The sequence below is a fragment of the Plecotus auritus genome (assembly GCF_963455305.1).
Source record: "Plecotus auritus genome assembly, chromosome: 4".
Classification (NCBI taxonomy): Eukaryota; Metazoa; Chordata; class Mammalia; order Chiroptera; family Vespertilionidae; genus Plecotus; species Plecotus auritus.
This window is the reverse complement of record NC_137775.1, coordinates 183,534,775-183,561,728: the sequence shown is the minus strand read 5'-3', so window position 1 is coordinate 183,561,728 and position 26,954 is coordinate 183,534,775. Positions and strand designations below refer to the sequence as shown.

Sequence of the window (26,954 nt, the reverse complement as noted above, 5' to 3'; positions counted from 1 at the left end):
CAGGCTGGGTAAGTGACGTGCCCAAGGTCACGCGCTTACCGGCAGAGTCGGCCCTAGAACCCAGGTGCCTCTCCCAGCTCCCGGCCAGTACGCCCCGCACTGGGCCACGGCGCCTCCTGGGAACGTGTGCATGAGTCTGTGAGAGTCCAGCCATGGGACCATTTCCATAATAACAGCAACCGCAGGCTGCTCGAACTGCTGACCGACCAGGTGAAACTGCACTGTGCCAACCCTGACACCACACACGACCCGGACGTGTGTACGTGTGGCCGTGAGCCCTGGCGGGGAGGTACGCAGAGAAAAGGAAGTTTAGGGGAAACAATCGATTTGCTAATGCCTTTTGAGGTTTTGCCAGGAAAGTAAGGAACATACAGCGATGTTATCCCCAACCCCCGGGGGCAAAACAAATACCAGATTCCTCCCCAGTCCGATGAACGGCTGACTCTACCTCGGCTCCGGGTTCATAAACGGAACATTCACATGAGAATACCAAAATGCGTTTAGTCAAAACCTAACCCCTTTTCAGATAAAATAACATTTCACATCCATGTCCATTTCATTTTCAAACATATGCACATTTAGGTTTTAAGCCTCCAGGACACACACATTCCAGGTTACCTTTGAGGGCAGCACCCCAGTCAAGCACCTTCGTTTCAGCTGCCTAAGGCGAGCAAACCTGAGCCAGAGCTACCGAAGGGGCGGCTTCCCACACACCTGGGCTCAGGTCTCCAGCCAATCAGATCCCAGCGAGCGAGCAAAGCCCGGAGCGCGTTCACCGCATTGGATGAATCATCACGGTTTGTTTTGCTAATAGGCTCCCTGGAAGGAAATTCACTTGACTTGAAATGAACCTTGACTATGTTTTCCCAAGACAAGAAAAACTGTGGTTCCTGACGCCGGGGTGGACAGCGCTATGTAATTTTACCCAGAGACTTAAAACTGCGGTGCACGGGTTGACTACGGGCTCCCCCCAGGGCCAATGAAACAGAAAGTGCTGAGACCATCAGGTTTCCACCGACGTGCCTGGAAGACAGACAAGACTCCCAGAAGCTCTGAAGCCTCTGCGGCTGCTGCTTTTTTTATTTGCTTAAATCAAAACGTTCACCACCTAACAGGCACGCATGTTAAAAACATCCCCACCCAGATGCCCTCGTATAAGGGCATCGGCATCCACGTTGTTAGGACCAGAGATGCAGAAGGGCCCAAGAAAAGGAATATTTGAAATAAGTCCATGTTAGCATGATGGAGGATTTCTCCCAGGAGTATTTGTTGGCTAAAGGATGACAATCTTCTTAGCTGAGTATTGTGATCGTTAAAACTTCCCCTCTGCACCAAGCTAACCTGCCATCGAAAGAGTCCCACTTTTGTATCACTTTACACATTCCCTGCAGCCCTGGCCAGTGTGGCTCAGTTGGCTGAGCATCATTCCATGCACCAAAAAGTTGCCGGTTCGCTTCCCAGTCAGGGCACATGCCGGGGGGCAGTGGACTAGATCCCCAGTAGGGGGTGTGCAGGAGGCAGCCCATCAATGTTTCTCTCCCACATCGATGCTTTTCTCCGTCTCTCTTCCCCTCTCTCTCAAATCAATAAAAACATTTTTATTAAAACATGTCACTGCAATTGAATTTTGAAGCACTTGATTACAATTTTTAAGTACATACAGTGGGATCCTTTTCTTGACTTTTTTTTTTTTTTAAAAGAATAAAAGACAGATTAAGAAAAAAGGATTCCATCATATTTTTTAAAAAATGTTATCCTGGTTTATCTTCCCATTAAATTGATCTATGGCTTCAAAGTTGACGTGGCCCTTGAATTTTAGATAGTTTCATGATTTAACAAGTTGCCATCTCATTATAAAGAGAGAAGGTAAATATTTCATATGTGGGACGGTTTACAAACAGTCTAAAGAAGTTGGTAACTGATGTCACCCCATTTATATTTTCCACCGTTAAGTCTTGGAATTAGCATGTTTTAAAGTAACTGACCAGGCAATTATGTTTATACAACCAGGAACCAGTTGCCACGTCCCCCAGGTAACTCAGGACTGGTTGCACACTGGAAGGGTCTTCCCCCCCTCCCCACTTCCCCCAAAGCTGAGAGGCGATCCCTGTCTGCCCTTGTACTTGCACTTGTGCAGTGTAATGACTCGGTATTAAAACTCATGCTTTATAAGCAAAAACGTTCACTTACGACACGTAACCAGGTACATACAAAGTGCAGACCGCATTTCTTCTCTGCCATGCTTTCCCTCCATAAAGTCACCTGTGAGGACTCAAAACACATCCTTAATACATTCAGAGTTCCCTACCCTCGAGTCAGTGAATGTCAGTTCTCCAACAGAAACTCAAGAGAGAACGTCAGCCACAGAATAGACTCTAAATCAGAAATGGCCAAGGCTACCGAGACAACGCCATAGAAACCCACGACATGGGGGTCAAATGCAGGTCACTGCTGAGCGTAGCTCATCCCAGTATTTTGTGGTTGTTAAGAAGGTATTTCCTTTTAATTCGGAAGCTGGGAGTCAGACGTCCTGTTGCTAAGAGCTAGCCCAGGAGCAGCACGCGAGCCCGCCTCGGGTACCACGGGGCTCACTCCTTGGCGGGTGGGAGCCCTTCCAGGTTTACTGCTGACTGACCCCCATTTGGGGGTGGTCCGCCTCTGGCTCCTCCTCCTCCACGTCTGCACTGTACTCTTCAAACGCGTCGTCACCGGCATCCGGAAGCCCCAGTAACTGCAGGGAGAGAAGAGAAGCAGCTGTGAGCCCCAGAGCCCCCAGGCAGGAAGGCCACCAAAGGCACCGGCCCCAAACCGAGCAGCCCCTACAGGACTCGGCACAGCAGCTACGATTTCTCCCGAGTCGCCCCACCAATTACGTCTGTAAACTTATTAGAGGGAAATATCAATCCTTCAGTGGATTGGGGCCCAAAGGGCTTGTTTTTATTGGGGAGCCTGAAGATTCCCTACTTTCAAGCATTAAAACATGACCCCTCCTCCCACCTATGCACAAAGATATGCTATCCACGCACACCCACACATATCTGGGATTAGGGGTCCGCAAACTACGGCCCACGGGCCACATCCGGCCCGCCAAGGACATTTATCCAGCCCGCCGGATGCCGCTGCCTGTCCTGCTTAGCAGCCGATTCGTCCCGGGCCCGCAGTGCTCATAGGAATTTGTTCATAGTTTTTTTTTTAAACTATAGTCCGGCCCTCCAACGGTCTGAGGGACAGTGAACTGGCCCCCTGTTTAAAAAGTTTGAGGACCCCTGTCAGATGAACAGTGTGACTGTCCCATCCAGATGTCAAAAATCGGTTCCCCTTTTCTTTTCCCCTAAAAGCACAGCTGCTATTATTTATAACACACATATAGAAATGTGGAAACTCTGAAAAGGTTCAACAAAGTGGTTAAATAAATTATTGGGTGCCCAGAAGATAAAATCTTATATAGCCACTTAAAATAGTATTCTTAATAATCTAATGATATAAAAATATGCTCACAAGTGTAAAAAGAATGAGTGTTTACATTATGATACTTATTTAAATTTATACACAAATGCATAGAAAAGAAGAGTTCAATGAAATACATCCAAATTTTAAGAGCACTATTTTTAGGCAATGTGATTATGGGTAAATTTTTCCCTTTGTAATCTTTTCATATTTTCCAAAGGCTCTCTAATCACCGTCAGGGAAAGTCACCATCATCTACAGTAAACATGTTCTTAAAGCACTGGCTGGTCTTCGGTTGGAAATTGAGTGCCATGCGCTGGGCTGGACCGATATGAACAAGAAGCTCTGGGGTTGGCAGGAAGCCATGACCTTGGGCACTCCTGAGCCTTGTCCGTGATCATGGGCATCCAGCCCTGGCTCTTCATTGAGATTACAACATGCACGTGACCAAAGGACTTCCTCACACAGTGACCTCATCCTTGGTCAGTCAGTTTGAGGCAACTTCACCAAATGGCCCTATGATCTAAGCTCTAACTGCATTAAGGCACTAAGATAAGATGGGCCACTCTGAGAAACCAAGATGGCGGCATAGGTAAGCACCTAAACTGCTGCCTCGCACAACTATTTCAAAACGACAACTAAAAGACAGAACGGACATCATCCAGAGCCACAGGAAAGCTGGCTGAGTGGAAATTCTACAGCTAGAAGGAAAGAGGAAAGCTCATGGAGAATCAGAGGAGTGGCAAAAGAGGGCTGAGGTACGGAGACACGCGCAGAGAGGAAGGTCAGCTGAGTGCCTGGCTGACTTTCTCTGGCGGGAGGGGGAAGGAAGCCCCCAATGCACTGAAACCCAGTTCCGACTGCACTGAAACCCAGTTCTGGGCGAAACCCCGTGAACCCAGGCTCATACAGGGGGAGTCTGGACTGTCAGGTAGAGAGAAAGGCACACGGAGACTCAGAGATTCGGAGACCCAGGGGAGCCACAGCGGGTCTGCGGGCACGTGTGCACGCACGTGAGTGCTTGCAGAGAAAGCTGAATGCGGAGGTTGCCACAGGCATTCCCTAGTGGAAGGGAGTCGGAAGCTCCTGACTGCACTGATCCCTAGTTCTGACTGCACTGAACCCCAGTTCCGGGCGAGCCCCTGGGGACCCATGCTCTTACAGGGGGAATCTGGACTGTCAGACAGAAACTCAGGGGAGTCACGGAAGGCAGAGGTCTGGAGGCACGCGCGCAAGGGCAGGGCTGATGGGAAGCCAAGACTGTCTGCTCCGCCCTGAGACTCTGCACCATCCAAGCTGAGCACAGAGGCTTTTGCAATTTGGCAAGTCTAATCCTATAAGGCTGTCTCCAGCACTGGACTTCTCCCAGCGTAGACATAGCTGATCCTCACAGCCAACTGGCCTGCAGGTCTATTCCTCCCAGTGATACCAACAATAATCAAGACTTAACTACAACAAGGTTGTACACACAGTCCACAAAGGGGTGCACCAAGAGTGTCCACCTCAGGTTAACTGGGGAGGCCGAACCACTGGGCCATATAGGAAACCTAGCACACAAAGCTACCCTACCAACTCAGGGAAGCAACGAAAATGCGGAGGCAAAGAAACAGATCACAAACAAAAGAAATGGAGGAAAACAAACGACTGGATATAGAATTCAAAACCACGGTTATAAGGCTTTTCAAGAATATCCTAGAAAAGGCTGATAAATTTAGCGAGATCCTTGAGGATATGAAAAAGGACCAACTAGAAATTAAACATAGACTGACTGAAATAAAAAATATTATACAGAGACCCAACAGCAGACTAGAGGAACGCAAGAATCAAGTCAAAGATTTGAAAAACAAAGAAGCAAAAAACACTCAACCGGAAAAGCAAAAAGAAAAAAGAATCCAAAAAATTGAAGATAGTGTAAGAAGCCTCTGGGACAACTTCAAGCGTACCAACATCAGAATTATGGGGGTGCCAGAAGAAGAGAGAGAGCAAGATACTGAAAACCTATTTGAAGAAATAATGACTGAAAACTTCCCCTACCTGGTGAAAGAAATAGACTTACAAGTCCAGGAAGTGCACAGAGCCCCAAACAAGAGGAATCCAAAGAGGACCACACCAGGACACATCATAATTAAAATGCCAAGGGCAAAAGACAAAGAGAGAATATTAAAAGCAGCAAGAGAAAAACAGTTAGTTACCTACAAGGGAGCACCCATACGACTTCCAGCTGATTTCTCAACAGAAACTATGCAGGCCAGACGGGAATGGCAAGAAATATTCAAAATGATGAAAAGCAAGAACCTACAACCAAGATTACTCTACCAGCAAAGCTATCATTCAGAATTGAAGGTCAGATAAAGAGCTTCACAGATAAGAAAAAGCTAAAGGAGTTCATCACCACCAAACCAGTATTATATGAAATGCTGAAAGGTATTCTTTAAGAAGAGGAAGAAGAAAAAAGTAAAGATAAAAATTATGAACAACAAATACATATCTATCAACAAGTGAACCTAAAAATCAAGTGAATTAAAAATCTGAGGAACAAAATAAACTGGTGCATATAATAGAATTAGGGGCATAGAAAGGGAGTGGACTGATAATTCTCAGGGGGAAAGGGGTATGGGGGGTTCAGGAAGAGACTGGACAAAAATCGTACACCTATGGATGAGGACAGTGGCGGGGAGGTAAGGGTAGAGGGTGGTGTGGGAACCGGTTGGAGGGGAGCTATGGGGAGAAAAAGGAGAAACAATTGTAATAATCTGAACAATAAAGATTTATTAAATTAAAAAAAAACACAGTATGTATTGCAAAAAAAAAAAGATGGGCCACTCTGTTTGCTGTGCACTGCCTCCCTCGTGCCCTGCCACACCACCCCCACCCAGCTCCCTTCCTTCTTCCTGCTCCTCCCCAACTCCCCAAGTGAGAAAAGGATAAGCAGAGACCCAATCATGATAATGCCTGGACCAAAGTTCTCAAACAACAACTCTGGCTGGTCTCACAGAGCCCTAGGAACACACTCAGGGCAAGATCGTCTGCCGGCACTCCTGGTCACATCGCGCACGTGGCCTGCCAGGGCGGCTGACTGCAGACGCGTGCTTTCTTAAAGTGCCACTGCCGACTGGGAGCGGTGGGGCAGGAGGGGCACATCCAGCTCATCCCAACAGTTTGACAACCTCGTGAGAAGCTGGGAGAAGGGAGACGCTCCTTGCCCCCACCACGGCCTCCCTCCATATCTTAGCGGACGGAATAAAAGACCAACTTTGCCTCTAAAGAGAGAGAAGAGATGGCTGGTACCATGAACACAGGTGACTCATATTCCAGTGTTCAGGTTTTATTTGAAAATCGAAATAAGTCAGACAGAAAGCGTTAAGAACCATATGAACAAGAATGTGCCTGGGATTCCAACTGATATCACACAGACACGTGACCGTCTAGCATTCCCACCCCTGTCTCCATTCCCATGTATGGCGGGTAAGTCTAAATTTAACTTCTGGATCCGAATTGTGAACAGTCAAGATCTATCAGAGACAGGAGTGCAAACAGACTGGAGAGAATCCTGGAGCCCTTGCTCTCACAGCACCCACACATTCTTGGGAGGAAAACGAGACAGGCCAAGAAATCCTGTCTGGTACATTTAAATGACTGCTGCTAGTTAGGATCATTAATTTCTTTTCAATCGACTGGGAAAAAACCTGTATGTTCTCTCTGGATGAGTGTTGGCATTGCCAGGGTCTTGCTGTCTACCCAGCTTCCTCTGAACGACCTATGATCACACAGAACTTCTGGGGCCCATCCATCCAAACAGGACTGTCTGAGATGGTAGAGACGCCAACCCTTGAATTAAAGTTCCATAGACCCAAGAGAGCATGGATTAACTGGAGGACTGAATAGGGGTCTTTTGGAAAGTGGTGTCGATGAGTTGAAGCCACATTCAGTATGGAGATGCTAAAGCATTTGGGGCATTTGCCACCGTTTATTTACTGATCGTAATGCTGGTGGCACCGAGACACCCAACACCCAGGCAGCCTGATTCTTGATATGAGGAAAGAAGAGGCAGGTGGCAAGATGACTAATGGGCAAGAGTAACAGCTACTCTTTACTTTGAGGGGCCATTGTGCTTTCTGAAACACACACACAACGGTTTGTTTATAATGTGAGCAAAAGACAAAAGCCATAATCAACTTAAAATGGCACACGGCTTGGTTCGATTCCTGGCCTGGGCGCCAGCCCTCCTCCCCAGCTGAGCACGTCCGGATCCTGCCCTTTCTCCAGGTCCCACCTCCTCATGAAGCCCCCGCCCGGCTCTGCGTTCCTCAGCGAGCCCGCTCACCCTGGCACTCCTAGCCCTTCTAGCACAGTGCAGACCAAGCATGTCAAACTTGCAGCCCACGGGCCGCATGCCTCGTTTATTGGCCCATGTTAGCCTTTGAGCTCGACATGCTTGGTGTAGACAAAACAGCTTTGTAAAAAACACGACACCATTTCTGATTATAAATGTTTTCTGTGACATCACAGACAATTTAGAAAATACAGAAAAGAAGAATATAAATATCACCCGTCACCCTGCCACCCGGAGGCTCTGCGGTCAGGCGCCCCCTGCGGGACGGAGTGTCCTCTCTTCCTCCTTACAGCACTGGGAGGACAAATGCATCTAACACAGTGAGCCCAACGCATTAGCTATTGAATGGTGGTTATCACTTTGCCCAAACCCATGGTGATAAACTTTTGACTATAATACCCCATCAATACCTCTTTCCATCCTTTACGGTAGCTAGGTGCCTCTGTTAAGCGTGTGCTGAAAGCACTTAGCAAATTGGTTTTTCTCCCCACCAAGAACCTACGAGTCCTATACAACATTTCACGAAGTCCTGCTCACTTCTCAACAGTATTTCAGTGTTGTAAATGCTGTACTAAGTACCCCACGAGAAATGCATCATTTAAGCATCACAGCAACCCTAAGATAACTATTGTCATTGTTTCCTAATCTTACAAATGAAGAAACTGAGAAACAGAGAGGTTAAGTAACTTGGCTGAGGTCACACAGCCATCAAGTGGCAGAGCTGGGATTTGAATCGCGGTCCCAGAGCCCGGGTTGCTCATCAGTGAAGTATCCTGATATCCTGGTTCCACGCTCACTGAGGAGAGACCACAAACAACACCTTGAAGTTCACATCACTAACGTCCTCCTAGGAAACAGCTCCCTCAAGACCCAGCAACGCGGAGTACGCAGAGCGGGGACGGGAACGCTTGGCGTGTTCTGCACAGGAAGCACCCCGCAGAGCGACTGGACCAACCAAAATAAACGCTCCGTCTGGTACTGTGGAGTTCCTGTGTCTGTCTCTCCTACCACAGCCAGCTCCTCGGGGGCAAGAGCGGGGCACTGTGCCGTGCCCTCACTCTCTAAAGCGGGGCTTGGTGACCGATACCTACGGTGGAAAATGTGAAGAAGTAGAGGGAAAAGAGTAAAATGGCAAAAAAGGATAACTTTTCTTTTTCCTTTTCCCATCCAACAACAGATTTATTGGGGGGGGGGGGAGGGTTTCAGTGCGGGGAGGGCCAACGAGAGAAAGGGGGAGAAGCACAGCTACAGAGTGGGCATGCGGAAACAGGCAGAGAGCTGCCGTGGCCTGCTCAGCCTCCGGGCGGGACGGCTGGGGAAGGCCAGGTGATGACCCCGCTCTGGGCGTGCACGCAGGAGTGCACGGCTGCAGCAACTTAATTGACTCTGCTTGACTGATGCCCCAACGGCAGCAGAAGGCTGTGGACAGATGGATCTTATCTTTCTAGAGAGGCTGCACAGGCAGGGGCTGGCGAAGGGCTGGCCAAGGGAAACAAGAACTTGCAGCCAGGGAGGAGGCTGTTCGAAGGGGAAAATGTCCCTCACGGGGCTTCCCCGACTGCAAGCAAACAGCACCACATTCTCAGGGGGACGGTGTGCTGAAGCTCCCCTGCCTGACCACCCTGGGGCCCGGGGGTATGTGCTACGCCAGCAAAACTTTCAGCTACGCCAGCGACAAGACCCCCCCGCCCCCCGTGTCTTACTTCTAAATGCAACCTCCCTGAGGCAAAACAAGCAGCTAGCTCTGGCTGCTACGGCTCAGTTAGTTGGGCATCGTCCTGTGCACCGAGAGGTTGCCAGTTCGATTCCTGGTCAGGGCACATGCCTGGGTTGTGGGCCCGATCCCTGGTGGGGGGCAAGCAGGAGACAGCTCATGGATGTTTCACTCTCTCATGGATGTTTCTCTCTCTCTCCGGCTCTAATAAGTAAATAGAAAATTTAAAAAATCATTTTGAACCAAATGGGCTAAGAAATTTTTAAAAATAAGACGTGAATTGGTTAGATGAATGATACAAATCAACAAGTGTGGACAAAAGCCGGGAACCCTCCAATTCTTGTAGCAATAGTGGGTTAAATGACTGGGACCGCTCTCCACAGGGAACCCAAAGCTGGATGCACTAGGAAAAATGCCTTCTTGGATCCACTGAGGAATTAGGACCTAGACAGGTACACCTGCTTCTGTCCTGAGGGCACTTGCTGACCGAGAAGCAGCAGTTAGAAACCTGACTGCATGGCTGGCCTATGCTAAGAGCTGGGGGACCAGTCAAAGCCAGGGTCTCCCAAAGGAGCAAACGGTGATGAACCATCCCCACTGTAAGCTGGGACCCCCTAGGCCTATACCTTTGCTCTGGTCTGAATGTCTGTGTCTGAAATTCATGTTGAAATTCTTTACACACAGTATAAGCTGTAAAAATATTCATGGAATAAATTCCAAATCCACTTCTCTGTCTCTTGTTGTTCCTATGTGTCCATAAGCATGGGGTAGCAACTCTAAAGTCTTGTTGTAACAGGCTAGCGAGTAAATATAAAAGAAAATAAAAAGAAATTCTACCCCCTGAGGTGTTGGTATGAGGAGGTGGGGCCTTTGGGAGGCGATTGGGTCAGGAAGGTAGATTCCTCATAAATGGGACCAAGACCTTATAAAACAGGCCCCAGAGATAGCTCCCTCCTTCTGCCAGGTGAGTGACAGTGAGGAGATGGCTGTGACCAGGATGCGGGCTCTCACCAGACAGACACCAAGTCTACTTAACCACCTGATGGTGGCCTTCCCAGCCTCCAGACGGAGAGAAGTAAATTTCTGTTGTTTCTAAGCCACCCAGTCTGTGGTAGTTGCTTAGCAGCCTGAATGGGGGTGGGGGTGGGGCCTAAGACAGCTCTCAGGACAAGGATCAGCTAGGAGGAGGCAGCCTGCAACCTGCCTTGGCATCACCTGCAGAGTTCCGAGAACCACAGGCCTGGCATTGCTCAAAGGCGTTCTCAGGCTGACAGGTCTAAGCCCTGGCAGAAGCCAACAACCTCCTCCCCCCGCCTTAGGAAGGTACCCTCATTATGGGCCTCGATTTAGTCCTATATATACATTTTCAAATATATAAATTCAACACACAAATAAACACAATAGCAGGAGAACAGTTAAAACAAATGGCAACAAACAGACTTACAAACCTTGAAATACTGGACTATCAAACACAGTCTCTCATGCAACCATGCATACTATGTTCAGAGACATTTTTTAAAATTTCAGCAGAAAAGTACACACTGTTTTAAAATATTTGAAAGAAATGAACAGAAGTTCTAGAGCAACTATCCTGACCATGTAGAGTCCAGTGGGCAAGGAATTGAACTTGGGCCAAGTGTGGGGACACCAGCTCTATCTTCCAATAACGATAAAGGGAAACGGGTCGTTTTCACAATAGGGTGAGTATTCATTGTACGTGCTTTGCAACAAGAATGAAAATACTGTTAGCTAGACACAAACATACAGACTCCTAAATCCTAACGGGGGGTGGTGGTTAGGTGGACAAGCTCTCTATAGTGAGTTTATAAAGAGAAAAGAATAGGACCCTCGTCCTGGCTAGTTTAGCTCCATGGATAGAGCATTGGCCTGTGGACTGGAAGGTCCCCTGGTCAATTCCAGTCAAAGGCGCATGCCCGGGTTGTGGGCTCAATCCCCAGAGTGGGGTGTGTAGGAAGCAGCCAATCAATGATTCTCTCATCGTTGACATTTCTACTTTGCTCTCCATCTCCCTTCCTCTCTGAATTCGATCAAAATACATTTAAAATAAATAAATTTAAAAAATAAAGAACAGGACCCACCCCCAATTCCATCCTTCTCCATACCCACAGGTGTGGAGGTACCTCCTTTGTGTAGCCTTCTGGCTGCCCCTGAATACCGGCCTCACCATCGTAAGGACCTGCAGGGCCCTTCCCAGCATGCTGGCTGCAAGACTCCTGGGTGAGGACAGGGATATTCAGTTGCCTCACGAAGGCTGTTTGCTTCCCACCCTATCAGCAATTCTTAACTCTAGCGATGCTAGAAATAACCCTCGTCCCTGCACCAAACAGCTGTGTCACATCCCGTTCCCCCTCCCTCCCGCCCTCAGCCACCCTCCATCGCTGCTATCTTTAAGCCACCAAGTAGACAAGAGACAAACAATTAGTCATCCCAGATTTTGCCCGATTTCCCCACGATCCATGTGTTTCAAAGGGCAATCTGGGTAGGAAACGAGGGCTTTCGAAGCCGGGCGGGCACCTACGGGTCTGAAAGACTTGAAGACTTTTTCCAAGACTTCCTGGAGCGTCTTCTTGCCGCAGGAGGAGATGTAGTCCTGTGCTAGCTGCAGGAAAGGCAGGCAGTCCTCGCTCTCACTCCACACGTGCTGGCGCCCAGGGGCGAGGGAGAGGAGAAAACAGACACAGTCATTATACACAGTGCGAATCCAGGAAGCCAGAGAGAGCGTTTTCATCACAGGAACGGGAAGCAGGCCTCCATTCCAGAGTAAGATGCATGTGGTCATTGATTTGTTTGCTCTGAAAGGGATCAGAAAATGCAGACCCTATTGCCCGGCCAGTGTGGCTTGGTGGTTGAGCATTGACCTATGAACCAGGAGGTCATGGTTCAATTCCCCGTCAGGGCGCATGCTTGGGTTGTGGGCTCGATCCCCAGTGTGGGGCATGCAGGAGGCAGCTGATCAATGATTCTGTCTCTTCATTGATGTTTCTATCTCTTTCTCCTTCTCCCTTCCTCTCTGAAATCAATCTACATATATATATATATATAAGCCAAGTGACTGGAATGCCAGAAAGACCGGTTGCTTTGACACGTACTGCAGCCCCAATCGCCCGCCCTTCCCCTCACTGGTAGTGGGGCTGGCCGGCCAACCTTCCACGTCCCCTCCCCCCAGCCAGGTTGGGGCGGGCCGGCCGGACCCCACCCGTGAACGAATTCGTGCACTGGGCCTCTAGTAAAAATATATTTAAAGAAAAAGAAAATGCAGACCCTGTGTTTCTGGTCCATAATCTCACCTGCTCAATTCGCAACAGATCTGCTCATGCGTTGTAAAAAGGGCAGTGGGGTCGGCAGTCCCCACCCACGATGTCCACTGCCCCCCCTTCTAGTGCAGGCCGAGGGCGGCTTTCAGCTAGGAGGGAGCAGAAACCAAGAGCCTGCATGATCCTTGACTTTGCCTTCGGCTGTGGCTGAAGGATTAATTAAACATAGTTTGTAACCACTAACTTGGAACAAGACATTCTTTACCCAGATTAGCCTGTGAGCGGGGGTGATGGTAAATTTATTTCAAAATGAAATGAATTTAGGAGAACACACAGAAAAGTCATCACTCAGTCACTAGGGGGCGGGGGGCGGGGGAAGACTTCTGAAAGTTCACCTTCCCTTAAAATGCTTTAAGACGGCTCACACCCAGCCTCATTTTACAATGTGAACCTACACCCCGAGGAGACTGGCTCTAGGTTTTACATTTTTCTTAAGGCTAGATGAGTTTTTCTTTTTCTTTCTTCTTTTATTTTTAAATCCACGTGAGGATATCCATTTTAGCACATCTTTAGGACTAGACAAGTCTCCCATAAATGTTCCAGGATTTGGAATAAGCCCAAGAAACAGGCGGGAGAGATCTGGATGAGGAAGCGACAGGCCATGGGCTACCAGGATAACGTCAGGGTATGTATTAGTTATCAAAAATCACTGTTTAGAGGGGACCAACTAATGACAGCTCGACGCTGGTTTTTAAAAAGTATGGAAGGCCCAGCCGGCATGGCTCAGTGGTTGAGTGTTGACCAATGAACCAGGAGGTCACCGTTTGATTCCCGGTCAGGGCACATGCCTGGGTTGTGGGCTCGATCCCCAGTAGGGGCTGTGCAGGAGGCATCTGATCAATGATTCTCTCTCACCACTGATATTTCTATCTCTCTCTCCCTCTCCCTTTCTCTCTGAAATCAATAAAAATATATTTTAAAACGTGCAGAGGTATGGGAAGAGGGAGACATTGGCAGATGGGAATAAGAAAGCAGCTAAGCGGCAGGAGATGAGATTTGTTTGGAGAAAGGGTCCATATCAAGCATATACTTACTCCCTCCCATGAATACAAATGACTAGGGCATCACCCCAGAAAGTTACATGCCCATCACTCAATACACACACTTCACTGCCTTCCTCCTCATGGCAGCATTTCCAAGAACTAGATCTACAGACTTCAAACACTGCTCAGACCTAAGGGAGACTAACGAGGTGCGAGGTGCCATCTTCACAGCCAATTATGGGTGCTTCATAGAAGCAAAGGCCCATTTCCCACACACGCTGCTCTGCTCGGGTCCAGCAGACTCCCAGGGTAGCTTTTGACTTGACCTAATAACGCTGTAACTTCTACATCCTCGATAACTTAGAGAACAGTTCAAACACGACTCCCCATTAGAGACCCTTAAAGTTGTGGAGCCACTGAAATGCCATTTATGGAACAGCCTCTCCCAATGGACGAAAGTGGGGCAGTACTAAGCGCTCTCATGTCCATCATCCAACTTGATTCTTAATTGGCGGGGATTCAGCAAGAACAAGAACGTCCACTTTAACGAATGTCTGCTCAGCACCCGTGCTCACGCTCAAATTTTAACAAGTGTATTTCAAATTCGTATCCAAGTTAAAGATGGGATTACCATCTAGCATCACCCAGGAAGGAGACTTTTAGCCTGACCTCCCTAGACCTGAAGATTAGAGAAAAGGTAACAAGTCTAGTAGGTGCCTGACACAGTGCCTGGCGGGCAGGCCGGAGTACCCTTTGCCTCTGGAGTGTGCAGGAGAACGGGGGTGGGAGGGTTCCACCTGCCGCCTGGCTAAGGTCACATGCTGAGCAAATCGGACACCCACTGTGACCTCCCGGAGGACACTATCCAAGGCAACTGGGGCTGTAGCTCGTTCAGAAGTAGGTGGATCCGTGGACGACGTGTGTACCTGTTTCTACAATTACAAAGTAAACGAAGGGCCCTAACCGGTTTGGCTCAGTGGATAGAGCGTCGGCCTGCAGACTCAAGGGTCCCAGGTTCGATTCCGGTCAAGGGCATGTACCTGGGTTGCGGGCACATCCCCAGTAGGGGGCATGCAGAAGGCAGCTGATGGATGTCTCTCTCTCATCAATGTTTCTAACTTTCTATCCCTCTCTCTTCCTCTCTGTAAAAAATCAATAAAATATATTAAAAAAAAAAAAAGTAAACGAAGGCAAGTGCGTCACTCACAGGACCAGCATCGCAGCGCAACCCCCTCTGCGTGGAAACCGGCCTGCTTCTCTGGCGAGGTGCCGTTCGGGCATCTCTACGAGGAGAGGGTTCAGGCCCCAGCGGTCATTGCTCCGCTTCCGGAGTTGTTGATTTGTGATCATATTTTGGAGAAGGAAGAATTAACACCCACTAAAGGGCTCTCCATCCAGTCTGCCCCAACTTCTCTCATTTGGCTAACTCACCCTGGATTCCCTGACAGGTTAGTTTAAAAAACCAAACAAAACAGGTTTTACCGAATCCCTGCCCATATGATAAGGCGAGAGAGCACAGGGTTTGGAAAAAGACAGACTCAGGTGTGCATGGCCCCTCAAAAGACACCACTCATGGTTTCAAATCCACTGTATCTCACAACAAAAGTATCCGTTTTAATTTTTTGAAATTGTTTCCTTCCCAAACTAACCAAGGCCATCAGCAAGGATCCATAGAGTACAAAATGTGATGACCTGAAAAACAGTCTGCAGTTGGGAAAGTAAGGACAAAGGGGAAACCATGGAAGGAAAAGAAGATAGGACCCAGTGCGATCAGGACAAACAGTGCGAGGTGGACGGGCCTGGCCACGTGCTTCAACAAGACACAGATTTGCCTCCAGAGCCCCGTGGGAAGGCAGGAGATCAGCGCCCCGAGGCAATGCCCCCGGACTGAACAGAGCCTTCAGAACGAACAGGCAAGGGGCTGGGGGCAGGATGGTTACCTCTTAGGAAAAAGAGAGGCACCCATTCCAACACCAGGGCAGGGCAGGGCAGGGCAGGGCAGGGCAGGGCAGGGCAGGGCAGGAAGGACGTCAGGTGGATGGGCTGATGCTCCTGGAATCAGGATGTGGGTCTAGTTGTGTCCAGAGACAAATGGGTGACTGAAGGCCGGAGTCCTGAGCCAAGGGCTTGAGAGGCCCCCATGACTGCAGCTCGGGGAGTGTTTGAAGCACGTGCAACCAAACACCCACTTTGGCCATGAAAACAGGGGTCAGAGAACGCGTGGCTTTGAACAATGCGCAGCGGGCCCTGGGCAAATGTAAAAGCAGGCACAGATGTCTTGTCTTTCCCACGGGGTTGGGTCACAACAGGAGAAATGCCAAGCCGGGGCTCCGAGAAGGGGGGGGACGCAGGGGGCTCCAGCTTTAGGGTGCAAGTCACCTGGAGGGTTATTAAAACACAGTGAAATCACGGGGTCCCAGCGGGACTGTCTGATGGGAGCAGGGCTGAGAATCTGCATGCCCAACTGGCCCGCAGGTGATGCTCAGGCGGCTGGATCTGGGGCCACACCTTGAGCCAGAAGCAGAGCAGAAATGTAATTAACTTCCAAGGTGGGGGCGGGGGATGAGCATTAATGACTACAACCAAGTCCAAACCGCAGGTCAGCTGAAGCTCCAGAGCAGCCTCTGCCTCCTGACAGCTTCCGGCCGTTAGGAGCTGCAAGTTCCCGGGTGGGGGGGGGGGGGGGGGGCGGGCACCTGGGCTTTCGGACAGGCCCTCTAGGCCAGCCGTGGGCAAACTATGGCCCGCGGGCCGGATCCGGCCCGTTCGGCTGTTCTATCCGGCCCACGGAGCCGAAAGAGCAGAGGGTTCTCTTGCTCTCCCCTCCACTCCTTTACTTTGAATTTATATTAGTTCACACAAACACTCCATCCATGCTTTTGTTCCGGCCCTCCGGTCCAGTTTAAGAACCCATTGTGGCCCTCGAGTCAAAAAGTTTGCCCACCCCTGCCTAGGCCCTTCCTTCTGTTATCAGGTTGGGCCAGAGTCTATCACCCAAGTGCCCAGCTTCAGACAATATACCGTGTCCTCTGCAACTAGGAAAAAGAGCTCCTTTCTGCTTTCTGCAGCGCAGGCGGCAATATCCAGCGTCTCCAAAAATGGTAAGAGAAGATCAAGGTCATTCAACCCTACGGTGACCTTCTCCAGCACCCAGAGCCTTGCCACGGGCCTCACCCTCACCATGGTCCTGACTTGAGGACTTTCTGGCGTCAGCAGCACCAGGGGATCCGTTTTGAGTTTTGGCAGCTTCATCCCAAGTGGACTGCGGTCCCCGGAAGAGATGGCATAAGATAAACGCCAGGAGCTATCTCAGGCCTGTCTCTCCTTAACTATGTGACCAAGTAACCACCTTTCGATTCTGGAGAAAACAGAACTTGTTGAAAGGGATGGCATTGTGTTTACATGGTGGGATAGTGGGGAGAAAGCACTTTCTTGGCTAATTTAACCTCTACCCTCGGACATGCAGACTTCTGCACAGGGTGGGAAGAGCATGGCTGGCCGTACCCATGACCTGCTCCTTATGTCAGCCACGGGTCTGTTTTACCAGGGAGGGTCCTGAGGTTCAGAGAGGTTACGCAACGTGTCTGTGATCACACAGGGCGCAAGGGGCAGAGCCAGGACATCAACCAGGTGTGCGTGCCTTCAACCTCAACTCCTTCGTTGGCAAGACAGAGAAAACAAGAAGACTCACAGGAAGGTTAAAAAGGTCACAGGAGAGACCCAACAGACTGACTCTCATTAGCAGGGGTCCAATCAGTGTCTATTCACATGGATCTGAACTCATATTAGCAGAACCTTACCCTCCCCGGGATTAACCACTCCGTGCATATAAGAAGGAAGGACATCTCTTTGTTCCTGAAACAGTCTCTCTTTACAGATGCTCGGCCGCTGTGGAAAGCTCTGCAGTCTACCACTATTCCCCACTTAATCCTCACCATAATCATGCAATGCAGATGCGATTATCCCCACCTGACAGATGAGGAAACCGAGGGCAGAGGTTAAATTAGACAGGGCTTTCTCTCCACTACCACCCCCCCCCCCCCCCCGCCATGTAAACACGGTGCTTCTCATTCCAACCAGTTCTATTTTCTCCAGAATCAAAAGGTTGTTACTTGGCCACATAGTTAAGGAGAGACATGCCTAGACTGGAAATGGAGAAAACAATACAGGCATAGCCATACACACGTAAAGTGACGTCAGTTTTCTATAAATAAACTCTGTTAACACTATGACAACTGCGGCCTTTGTTTTTGTATCGAGGAGGGAGGGACTCAACTATACAGCATTTTAGATCCAAACATGTTTTGATGGGTTGGCAGAAAAAGTAGGACAAGGGAGAGGCTGCTCCTTGGCCCCGTCATTAGCACCCAGGCCCAGGGAGGGGCAGGGCAGGAGACAGTGGAGGGACTGCCATGCCCACCTCCTCAAGGGCCCCTCTGTCAGGCTGGCACATTAGTGGCTGCCAACACCCTGCTCCTCAAACCTGGCAGCGCCCTCAGGACTTTCCGAGTTGCCAGAGGGGGACCCAGTTCAGGCTGGGTTCAAGGGCGCTGCTTGAGCCTCTTAAAAAATTCTATGAGGTAGGCAGTCTTATCCCCACCTCTCCCTGTGGGATGGCCCATGATGTCAGGTGCCACCTGTCTGTGACCCCCCCGGCCCCCTCCCGTCTGTAGCCAGCAGAGTCAGCCCTGTCCTTGAACCTCCAGCTTCATTTTATCCCAGGACCTGACATCGTGGGCCATCCACAGGGAGAGGCCGGAACCAGGGCAGCAGTTTGGAAAGGGACAGCGTGAACTGGGTGGCCTGTGGAGTGAGAAGGGGACAGAATGCACAAGGGACCCGGGAGCTGCCAACACGGAGGGGAAGTAAAAGGAAGTCCTTGTTCCCAGGCCTCGGGAGCGCCTGGCCTTGATCCTGCCTGTGGGACACTCCGCCGGGTGGAAAGGACAGGCCTCTGGGCTTGGGCTCAAGTCCAGGCTCTGTCACTTCTTAGTGGCACAGTCCCCACGAGCCCCTTGCACTCACTGAGCCTGTTTCCTCGCCTGTGACGTGGGGATAAGACTGCCTACCCCAGCTGTCACTCCTGGGCTGCTGTTTTCAGAGTAGGGCTATGGTTCAAGTTGCTCTACTTCTGAACAGCTGTGGGGAGTTAGTTAACCCCACTGCGCTTGAGTTTCCTCATCTGTAAAGTGGAGATCATTACAGAGCACCTTACAGATTACGAAGGGTCAATGGGTTCATCTATGTGAAGGATTAGAGCCCTGTCCGATACACAGTAAACTGCACATAAGTGGTAGCTGTTATTGTTTTTTTGATGCTGTCATTCTTGAAATTTGACATCTGCGCTAGACGGACGTTCATTCATTCTTATAAACACAGACGGAGCACCTTCGCGTGTCTGACAGTGTTCCAAGCGCTGGGATGCAGTGATGACCAAGACAGACAAGGTCACAGCTCTCAGGAGGCTGCTAAGTCCGGGGAGGGGGGGGGAGGCAGAAAAGAAACTATTTACTTGGAAGAGACTGGTAAGTACTAACCAGTGCTCTATGGTAAGACTAAAGAAGGTGAGGGATTATGCTGTCAGGGTTCTCCCAGGCCTGACTGGCGGAAAGGAGCTAGCCATGTAAAGTCGTGGGGGAAGAAAGTTCTAGCAGAGGGAACAGTGATACAAAGGCCTGAGCACGGCGAGTCTGCAGACTGGGAAGGCCCGTGAGGCAGGAACACAGCAAGCAAGGCGGATGAATGGCCCCAAATGAGACCGGAAAGGAGGCAAGAGACAGGTCACGGGTGGGCTTGAAGTCAGGGTGAGGGCTTAGGCTTATTGTACAAGTGATGGGAAGTCAGGCTAGGTGAGGTGGGGAGGGCTGGGGGCATGACCCGGATTATGTTTTAAATAGATCTGGAGACCCTGAAGAGTCACCCCATTTTAGGCATTTCCAAACAGCTGGCGAGTAAGCTACTAACATTGTCGTCCCTGTTTTACAGCTGTGGGAATCATGGCGTAGGGATTAAATAACTTCCCCTAAGGCCATGGTAGGCAAACTGCGGCTCGCGAGCCACATGCGGCTCTTTGGCCCCTTGAGTGTGGCTCTTCCACAAAATACCGCGGCCTGGGCGAGTCTATTTTGAAGAAGTGGCGTTAGAAGAAGTTTAAAAAATTGGGCTCTCAAAAGAAATTTCAATCGTTGTACTGTTGATATTTGGCTCTGTTGACTAATGAGTTTGCCGACCACTGCTCTGAGGCATGAAGTTAGATGTGGGGGGCTGGGGTGCAAACCCAAGGAGCCTGACCCCAGAGCCTGCACACTCCTAACCACTAACCAACACTGTCTTGGACGGGGAATGAGGGCCGAGACCCTATTCATATTCCAGGCAGCCCTGGCCTGGTGCACAATAAGCCCTCCATAAATGTTTGCTGAATGAACGACGTGAAGACACTCTGTACACTGAGAAATGCTATGTCAATATTCCTATTAAGAAATCCTTCAGGTTTTAGGAATTCCAGCCATCTCAAGTTCCTTTTAATGCTGAGCATCCTTTCCTGGGAAAGGGAACCCAGTGCAGGTAGGACATTTACTTGCTGCCCGAGGTCCTTTAACTAGAGGCACACAGTGGCTCCACAGACCTGGCCTGGGGCAGACCCGAGAGAGGTCTGCGCTAAGAAAACGCCAGCGGTTGGCATCTGGTCCCCGAGGGCCTCTCATAACAGAAAGGAAGTCCCTTTCCCGTCTTCTTTCTTTCTCATCTATTTCATTTCACCGTCAGTGAACGAATACAGGCAAGCATTTTCCTTGTCCAGGTGGGGGAAACATTTAACATATGGGCGGTCTGGAAAAGGCCTGATATGCATAACGTTTCTGAATGGCTCCAGGTACATATTCAAGACAAGAGAACGGCCTTGCACTTTCTCCACCCGCTTCATCTCCTTGGAGTAATTTATTTGGGCGTGCCTCCTTCAGTCCCACAGGGAGGCCGAGTGGCACGCTCCCCGTAAAATCCAGAACCTCCCGAGTCTCTTGCCCTAGGTCACAGTAAGGAGGGGGGAAGGCCACTGGGGGGGGGGGGGGTGGCTAGGGAAGCCCAGGCTGGGAGGGACTCCTAACATGGCAGTCAGTTGGACCCCCGTGCCCTTGCCACTGGACCCCTGGGGCCTCCTCTCCCTTTGACAATGGAGCAATCCCCTTTTAATGACTCACACTCCTCCCAGTACCAGTAACACTTATTCTACCACAGTCCACAGTGAGTGTGCTTCCGTATATTTATAGCTTCCTTGCTTCACAAGTTCCTGTGATGGAGGCACCCTGACTTACTTCATGTTACAAGTGAGAACATTGAAGCTCTTTTAAAAAGCAAGGCAAGCCAAGCCCTAGCTGGTTTGGCTCAGTGGGTAGAGCATCAGCCTGCGAACTGAGGGGTCCCAGGTTCGATTCCGTCAAGGGCACATGCTCTGGTTGTAGGCTCGATCCCCATTGGGGGGGGGGGGCGTGCAGGAGGCAGCCAATCAATGATCCTCTCCCATTGATGTTTCTATCTCTCTCTCCCTCTCCCTTCCTCTCTGAAATCAATAAAAAAATTTTTTTTAAAAGAGAGACAAGCTTTAAACTCAGGGAACCCCAGATCCAACCTCTGATCCAAATCTGTGGGGCCCTGGCTGTGAGTGGGGACTGTTAGGTGCTTTATCTATCCAGTCGCCTGGGCCCTGGCTTTATACCCATTTTCTGGATGTGTAAACTGAGCTGGGAGACGGCAACTGACCCGAGTCACAGGGCCAGAACTCAAATCTGGCTGTCACCCAAGGACATCCCTCCTCCAGAGTGTCCGGGGCTGGGGCCCAGATGGGTTCTTCCCGGCCGGCCGCTGGGTGGGGTGAAGGGGGTGGGCGGAGCCTGCTTTATTGCCAGGGCCACCTCTCTGGGACCCAGAAAGATGATGTTGCCGTCTCTCGGTAACTCCTTTGAGAACTTCCCCTCGGCGGTGGGCGCGCGCCGGCGTGGACCTGGGCACGGCTTTGTCTCGCCCACCTGAGGGGCAGGGCCGGGCGGTGTCTAGGCGCCGCCCTGCCTCCATCTGCTGCAGCGGCAGCAGCGCCAGCTCCAGGCTCAAGCCTGTGACCACACGGTAACCCGAGCCCACAGCCACCCCCATCTTACATTTGGGGACCCTTACATTCCCCACCCCCCCGTCCTTACAAACACTTGATGGAGACCCAGTCTTCCCACCCCCAACCCCCTGTCCTCCTCACCCCCTTCCTAAACGGCCAGCGCCAAGATCCCAAAGTGGGCGCAGGATGCCAAGTCAAAGATTTGGACACAGCAGTTCCAGGTCCCGTCCCTCCGAGCCCGGGGCAGGAGCGGGGGCTGGAGTGGGGTTGGGGAATTCCCTCTCATCTGGGCAAACCACAGGCCTGGGGGAGGGGTGCGCTGCGGGCGCCTCAGCCGGACAGAACCCGCTCAAACGCTCATAGAGGAGCCATGGAAGCACAGGGAATAGGCGTGAGTGTGAGTGTGTGTGTGTGTGTGTGTGTGTGCATGCGCACGCGCGCGTGCGTTTTTAAGATCCGGGGTGTAATTCCGCAAAGAAGGTCCAGGAGATGGGGCATCGCTAGTGTGGACAGAGGCTTTGTGTCCAAACACGCAGCGCAGGGAACAACCCGAGGAGCGGGAGGGGTTCCCCAGGCGGGGGCAACTGGAAGCCTCGTGTCCGGCATCGTCGGGAGGGAAAGGGATTCCTCACCCGGACGGGGCGAGTGGGTGTAGGAAGCTCCGGACTCTGGATCCTGCGGGAGGGTTCGTGCGCCCCGGGCCGGGCCGGTGCGACGCGGGACACCCTGGAGATGCTCCAAGCCAAGCACCGCGCACGGGCCTTGGGTCGCGTCCCTGAAACAGCCCACGGACGCCCGGCCCTCCGGATCCTAAGGGCGCCCCTGCCCGCCGCCCACCGGCCCCGCCCGGAGCCGGGTTACGCCCTCGCACCTCGCGCCCCGCAGCCTCCCTCGCGCGGGTGCGGTCCCTCCCACAAGCACTCACAAAATTGTCCCCGCAGCCGTTGTCCGGACACAGCACGTAGAAGGAGACGCCGGGGTCGGCGTAGAAGTCCATCCTGCGCTCGGTCTCCTCCGTGGCGATGAGCTCGAAGGGCGTGTCGGAGCACCATTTCTCCGCGACGTCCGCCAGCTGCTGGAAATCCATCCTGCCCGCCGCGCCCTCGCCTCGCCTCCTCGCCGCCGCCTCCCGCTCCCTCCGCCCTCCTCTCCTCGGGGTCTTCCTCCCGGGCGGGCAGCGCGCGGCTCCGCGGGCTCCGGGGCTGGCGGCGGAGCCGGGCGGCGCGGAGTCCCCTCGGTCCGGCTCCTCCCGGCGGGCTGTGTTTACATGCTGTGTGTAACGGGTGGGCGGCGGCCCGGCCCGCGCTAGCCGCGCCCCGCTCCTCCCCGGCCCGCCTCCTGCCCGCCCCCTTTCGGGCCGCCTAGGAGGCTGGCACGGACCGGACGGGCGCGCGCTGCGGCGGGGTGGGGTGGGGTGGGGCGGGGCGGGCCCGGAGCTCCGCGGGCTCCCCGATACCAACCCTCCTTTTAAATAAAGGAACCCGGAGCATCCCGGGCCTTCGCAAGGCCGGGGCCACCCCGGGCCGTGACGTCACGGGCCCCAGCCAATCCCTGGAGCCTGAGGCCTGCGTCCTGGCTTGCGAGTGGGGTGATGTCTCAGCGCGGGCCCCACACCCGTGGCTTCCCCGGTTACAGTGAAGCAGAGAAAGCTGGCGGTCCCTGTTGCCGCTTCTCTGGAGTGAAAAGGCCAGGGAAGCGCTTTCACGAATGCGATTTAAATGCAGGGACATCCACAGAATCGCAGATAACTTGTCCCTTGTCTGAGGCTAGCGGTGGAGGAGCTGAGAAAACCTAAGGGAACGCGGCGCTTGTCTTTTTCAGAACCAACGCGCGGCCCTCCGATGGCCGTAAAGAAATGTTTCCCCAAATACGCTTACTAGACACTGATCTGAGCGTCCATTTGGAGAGGAAAAGGACCCCCCCTCCCCACCACACACACACACACACACACACACACACACTAGCATAAAGCTGAGTATTTCTTAGAAATAAGCCTCAGGAGACTGTCTGGACTATTATTCAGCTTCACTTCGTAGTGCATAACCTAAAACGATCTGCTGCTAGTTTGGAGAGCAGAAGTACATTTTAAAACAGGAGTACGTGCCCAACACTGCACCTGTTGAATGCTCGCTGGCTGCCCGGACTCGACAGGCATTGCTGGATTGCAGAAAATGCGCTGGAGAGAGCCCTCGCCCGCAGGAATGGAATGACTACCAGCAATGACACTTAAATAGCATTCCTTCTGCAAACATTCCATCAGCTTTTATTTTTAAAGTTTGTGTTCTGAACCAGGCACCGTGCTAGCCCTAGGGATAGAAATATGAGTAATATGGGGCTCCTCCCTCAAAGGGCTAGCAGATTCGGCAAGGGAAGCTCATGACATATGAACCCATTTGAATACACCCTTTACTCAATAGTATAGATGTGATTATGGGAAGTTTATTCTTGCACATTTCTGGAATAGGAATTGTTTTTTAAAATATGTTCTTACTAATTTTAGAGAGGAAGGGCGAGAGATACAGAAACTTCGATGAGTGAGAAACATCAATTGGCTGCCTCCTGCATGCCTCCTACTGGAGATGGAGACCCAACCCCTGCCCTGACTGGGAATCGAACCAATGACCTCTTGGTTCAGGTGTTGATGCTCAATCACTGAGCCACACTGGCCAGGCTGGAATAGGAATTCTTTTCTCCTTGGCTTACCTTAATAAATCAAAGCTGTCTTCCTACAGTGAACTGAGGTATGTTGACAGGAATCGAACCCGAGACCCTTAGTCATTAGGCTAATGCTCTATCCACTGAGCAAAACCGGCCAGGTTGGGGCCTGTTTTTTTGCCATCAAGGAATTTACAGACTGTAAACTCTGCAGGATTCTAAGACCACCAAGATCCCTGCCCACCTGGTGTACACACCCTCCCAATTACTCAATCAAACACTAATTTATAATGTCAACAATAAAAATAAATTAAAAATACACTAATCTAGATACCGCTCTGAGGGATTTTCCCCATTTAATTGAGATCTCAAATCAATTGACCTTAAGAGAGGGAGATTGTCCTTGGTGGGCCTGGCCTAATCAGGTGAGCCCTTAAAAGGAATCGGGCTCTTCCTGGAGAGAGGTTCAAAGCACGAAGTAAATTCATTATAAAAAATAGATTCACCACTAATGGCTTTGGAGATGGAAGGGACCACCTGGCAAGGACTAGAGAGCATAGTCTGGGATCTGAGAGCAACAGCCAGCAAGGAAATGAGACTTCAGTCTTCACTACAAGGAAATGACTTCTTTCAAAGACCTGAATGAGCTTCCCAGTGGCTTTTCCACGGAGCCTCCAGACCAGAGCTCAGTCTGATTGACACCATGATTTCAGCCTGGGGAGACCCGGAGCAGAAAACCCAGTTATGTTGTGGCTGAGCCAGAACTTCTGACTCACAGAACAGGGAGCTAAGAAGTGGGCGTTGTCTGAAATTGCTGCTTGTTTTCATTTGCCGTGCAGCAGAAAACTAATACATAGGACAAAGGAGGAGGCAGGCACATGACTTAAAAAATTCAATATGCAATTGAAAGGTTACCAAATGTTTCTTTCTCTTCCTTCCTTCCTTTCTTTTAACATGAGGACCTCAAGATAGAGCAAGCTTCTTGCAATCTTACCTTGTTGTGTCATAAAGCATACATAGTAGTCTGGAAGTTCCAAAAATGAAGAGATGCCTTACATTTGAGACTAAAATACAGAAAATATATAGCTTTTCTTCTTTTTTGGCAAGTGGGGAGTTTTAAAAAAATACTGTGTGTTTTTAAATCCATCTATCAAATTTGCTTCAAGGGATGGATGACCATAATTGCAGTCATATTTATTCAACAAATGCTTCTTGTCAGAAGATGAAAAATTCTCATGATGAGAAGTAGAATTCTGGGTATAATGCCATTGCTCCAAGAACTGAATGAATGTTGCGTTTTCCTTAGAAAGACAGTGCGTTAAAGAGCAGACATTATGGCATTCAGGGTTGATTCCTGCCTTTTCAATGCTAAGTTTTATGTACATCTACAATTTACTCAACTGCCCAAGCCTCAGCTTTCTCTCCTGAAGATGGAGACTAGTGAGGTGCAGTGTGTAAAGGCCCTATCCCAGAACCTCGCACATAGCGACAACCCAGGAATTGCCATGATTACTCTTCAGCTGCTTCTTTGGAGGGAATGATTTGTAGGAAGATCAGCTGCTTAACTCGAAGAGTGAAATTCAGGAGTGGCACGAGTGTGTCAGCACGGTGAGCGCTGGTCCCAGATGAAGAGACGTCTCCTTTTCTTGAATGGAGCCGAGTTTTCAACAGCAGCAGCGCTGCCCACACTTGGGGCCAGACAGTTCTGTCTTACGGGGATGGTCCTTGCATTGTAGGATGTTTAGCAGCACCCCTGGCCTCCCCCCACTAGCCAATAGCCGCACCCTCCACTCCCCCCACCATTGTGATGAAATAGGAATTTTAGGGGGATATAGGCAGGTTTAGGAAATTTAAAAAAATTAAAGTGGTCCATGGAAAAAACACAGGGCTACAGACTGGGAGAAGTTACATCTCCATAAGGCAAGGGAGGCTGGGAGTAGCAAAAGGTCTGTATTTACAAAATAAAGGAGGAAGAAATGACAGAGAGAAAAGGAGAACAATGAGGGAGGAGGGCCCCACACGTCCCACGTGAGGTTTTGACCTTTGAGCTCAGAAGTTACTATAGTGACCAAATCAAAGGGGATAGTGGCCAACCAGAAGGGTTATCGATGCACGGAAAACTGCATCCTTTATAAACTGTGGGAGAAGGGACAGGGTGGGACTCTTTCCCCCTCCCCACATGAAAGTCTGTGTTTGTTCTTCAATAAATTTCCACCTTTGCTATTCCACCTTCCGCCCGTGGATTCATTCTTCGACTCCAACGGACAAAGACTCTGGGGAACCATTCTGCCCAGGGGTCCACCACATGTTCCAGTCCAAAAACCCCGTGTCAGTGACACCTCAAAATGTTTCCAGAAACTGCCAAATGTTCCCTGGAGGGCAAGAC

At 50.7% G+C, this 26,954-nt stretch overlaps 1 protein-coding gene across 1 annotated transcript; it reads right to left on the bottom strand.

Annotated features, from left to right (window-relative positions):
* Nucleotides 1–1,051: 1,051 nt before the first annotated feature.
* MTURN (maturin, neural progenitor differentiation regulator homolog) lies at nt 1,052–23,238 on the bottom strand. The gene is made up of 3 exons (XM_080666020.1): nt 22,839–23,238; nt 12,034–12,156; nt 1,052–2,731 (listed from the first exon to the last, which is right to left on the bottom strand). The coding sequence occupies exons 1-3, from the start codon at nt 22,998–23,000 to the stop codon at nt 2,621–2,623; spliced, it is 396 nt and encodes a 131-aa protein (XP_080522146.1). The 5' UTR covers nt 23,001–23,238; the 3' UTR covers nt 1,052–2,620.
* Between the last annotated feature and the right edge of the window lie 3,716 nt (nt 23,239–26,954).

Bases quoted from the DNA above. Each gene is read 5' to 3' on its own strand.
- MTURN (XM_080666020.1), bottom strand. From the start codon at position 23,000: ATGGATTTCCAGCAGCTGGCGGACGTCGCGGAGAAATGGTGCTCCGAC. The intron at 12,157-22,838 runs GTGAGTGCTTGT...CCTGGGCGCCAG, and splicing joins ACGGCTGCGGGGACAATTTT to CACGTGTGGAGTGAGAGCGA. The intron at 2,732-12,033 runs GTAGGTGCCCGC...CTCTCCCTGCAG, and splicing joins TCTTCAAGTCTTTCAGACCC to TTACTGGGGCTTCCGGATGC.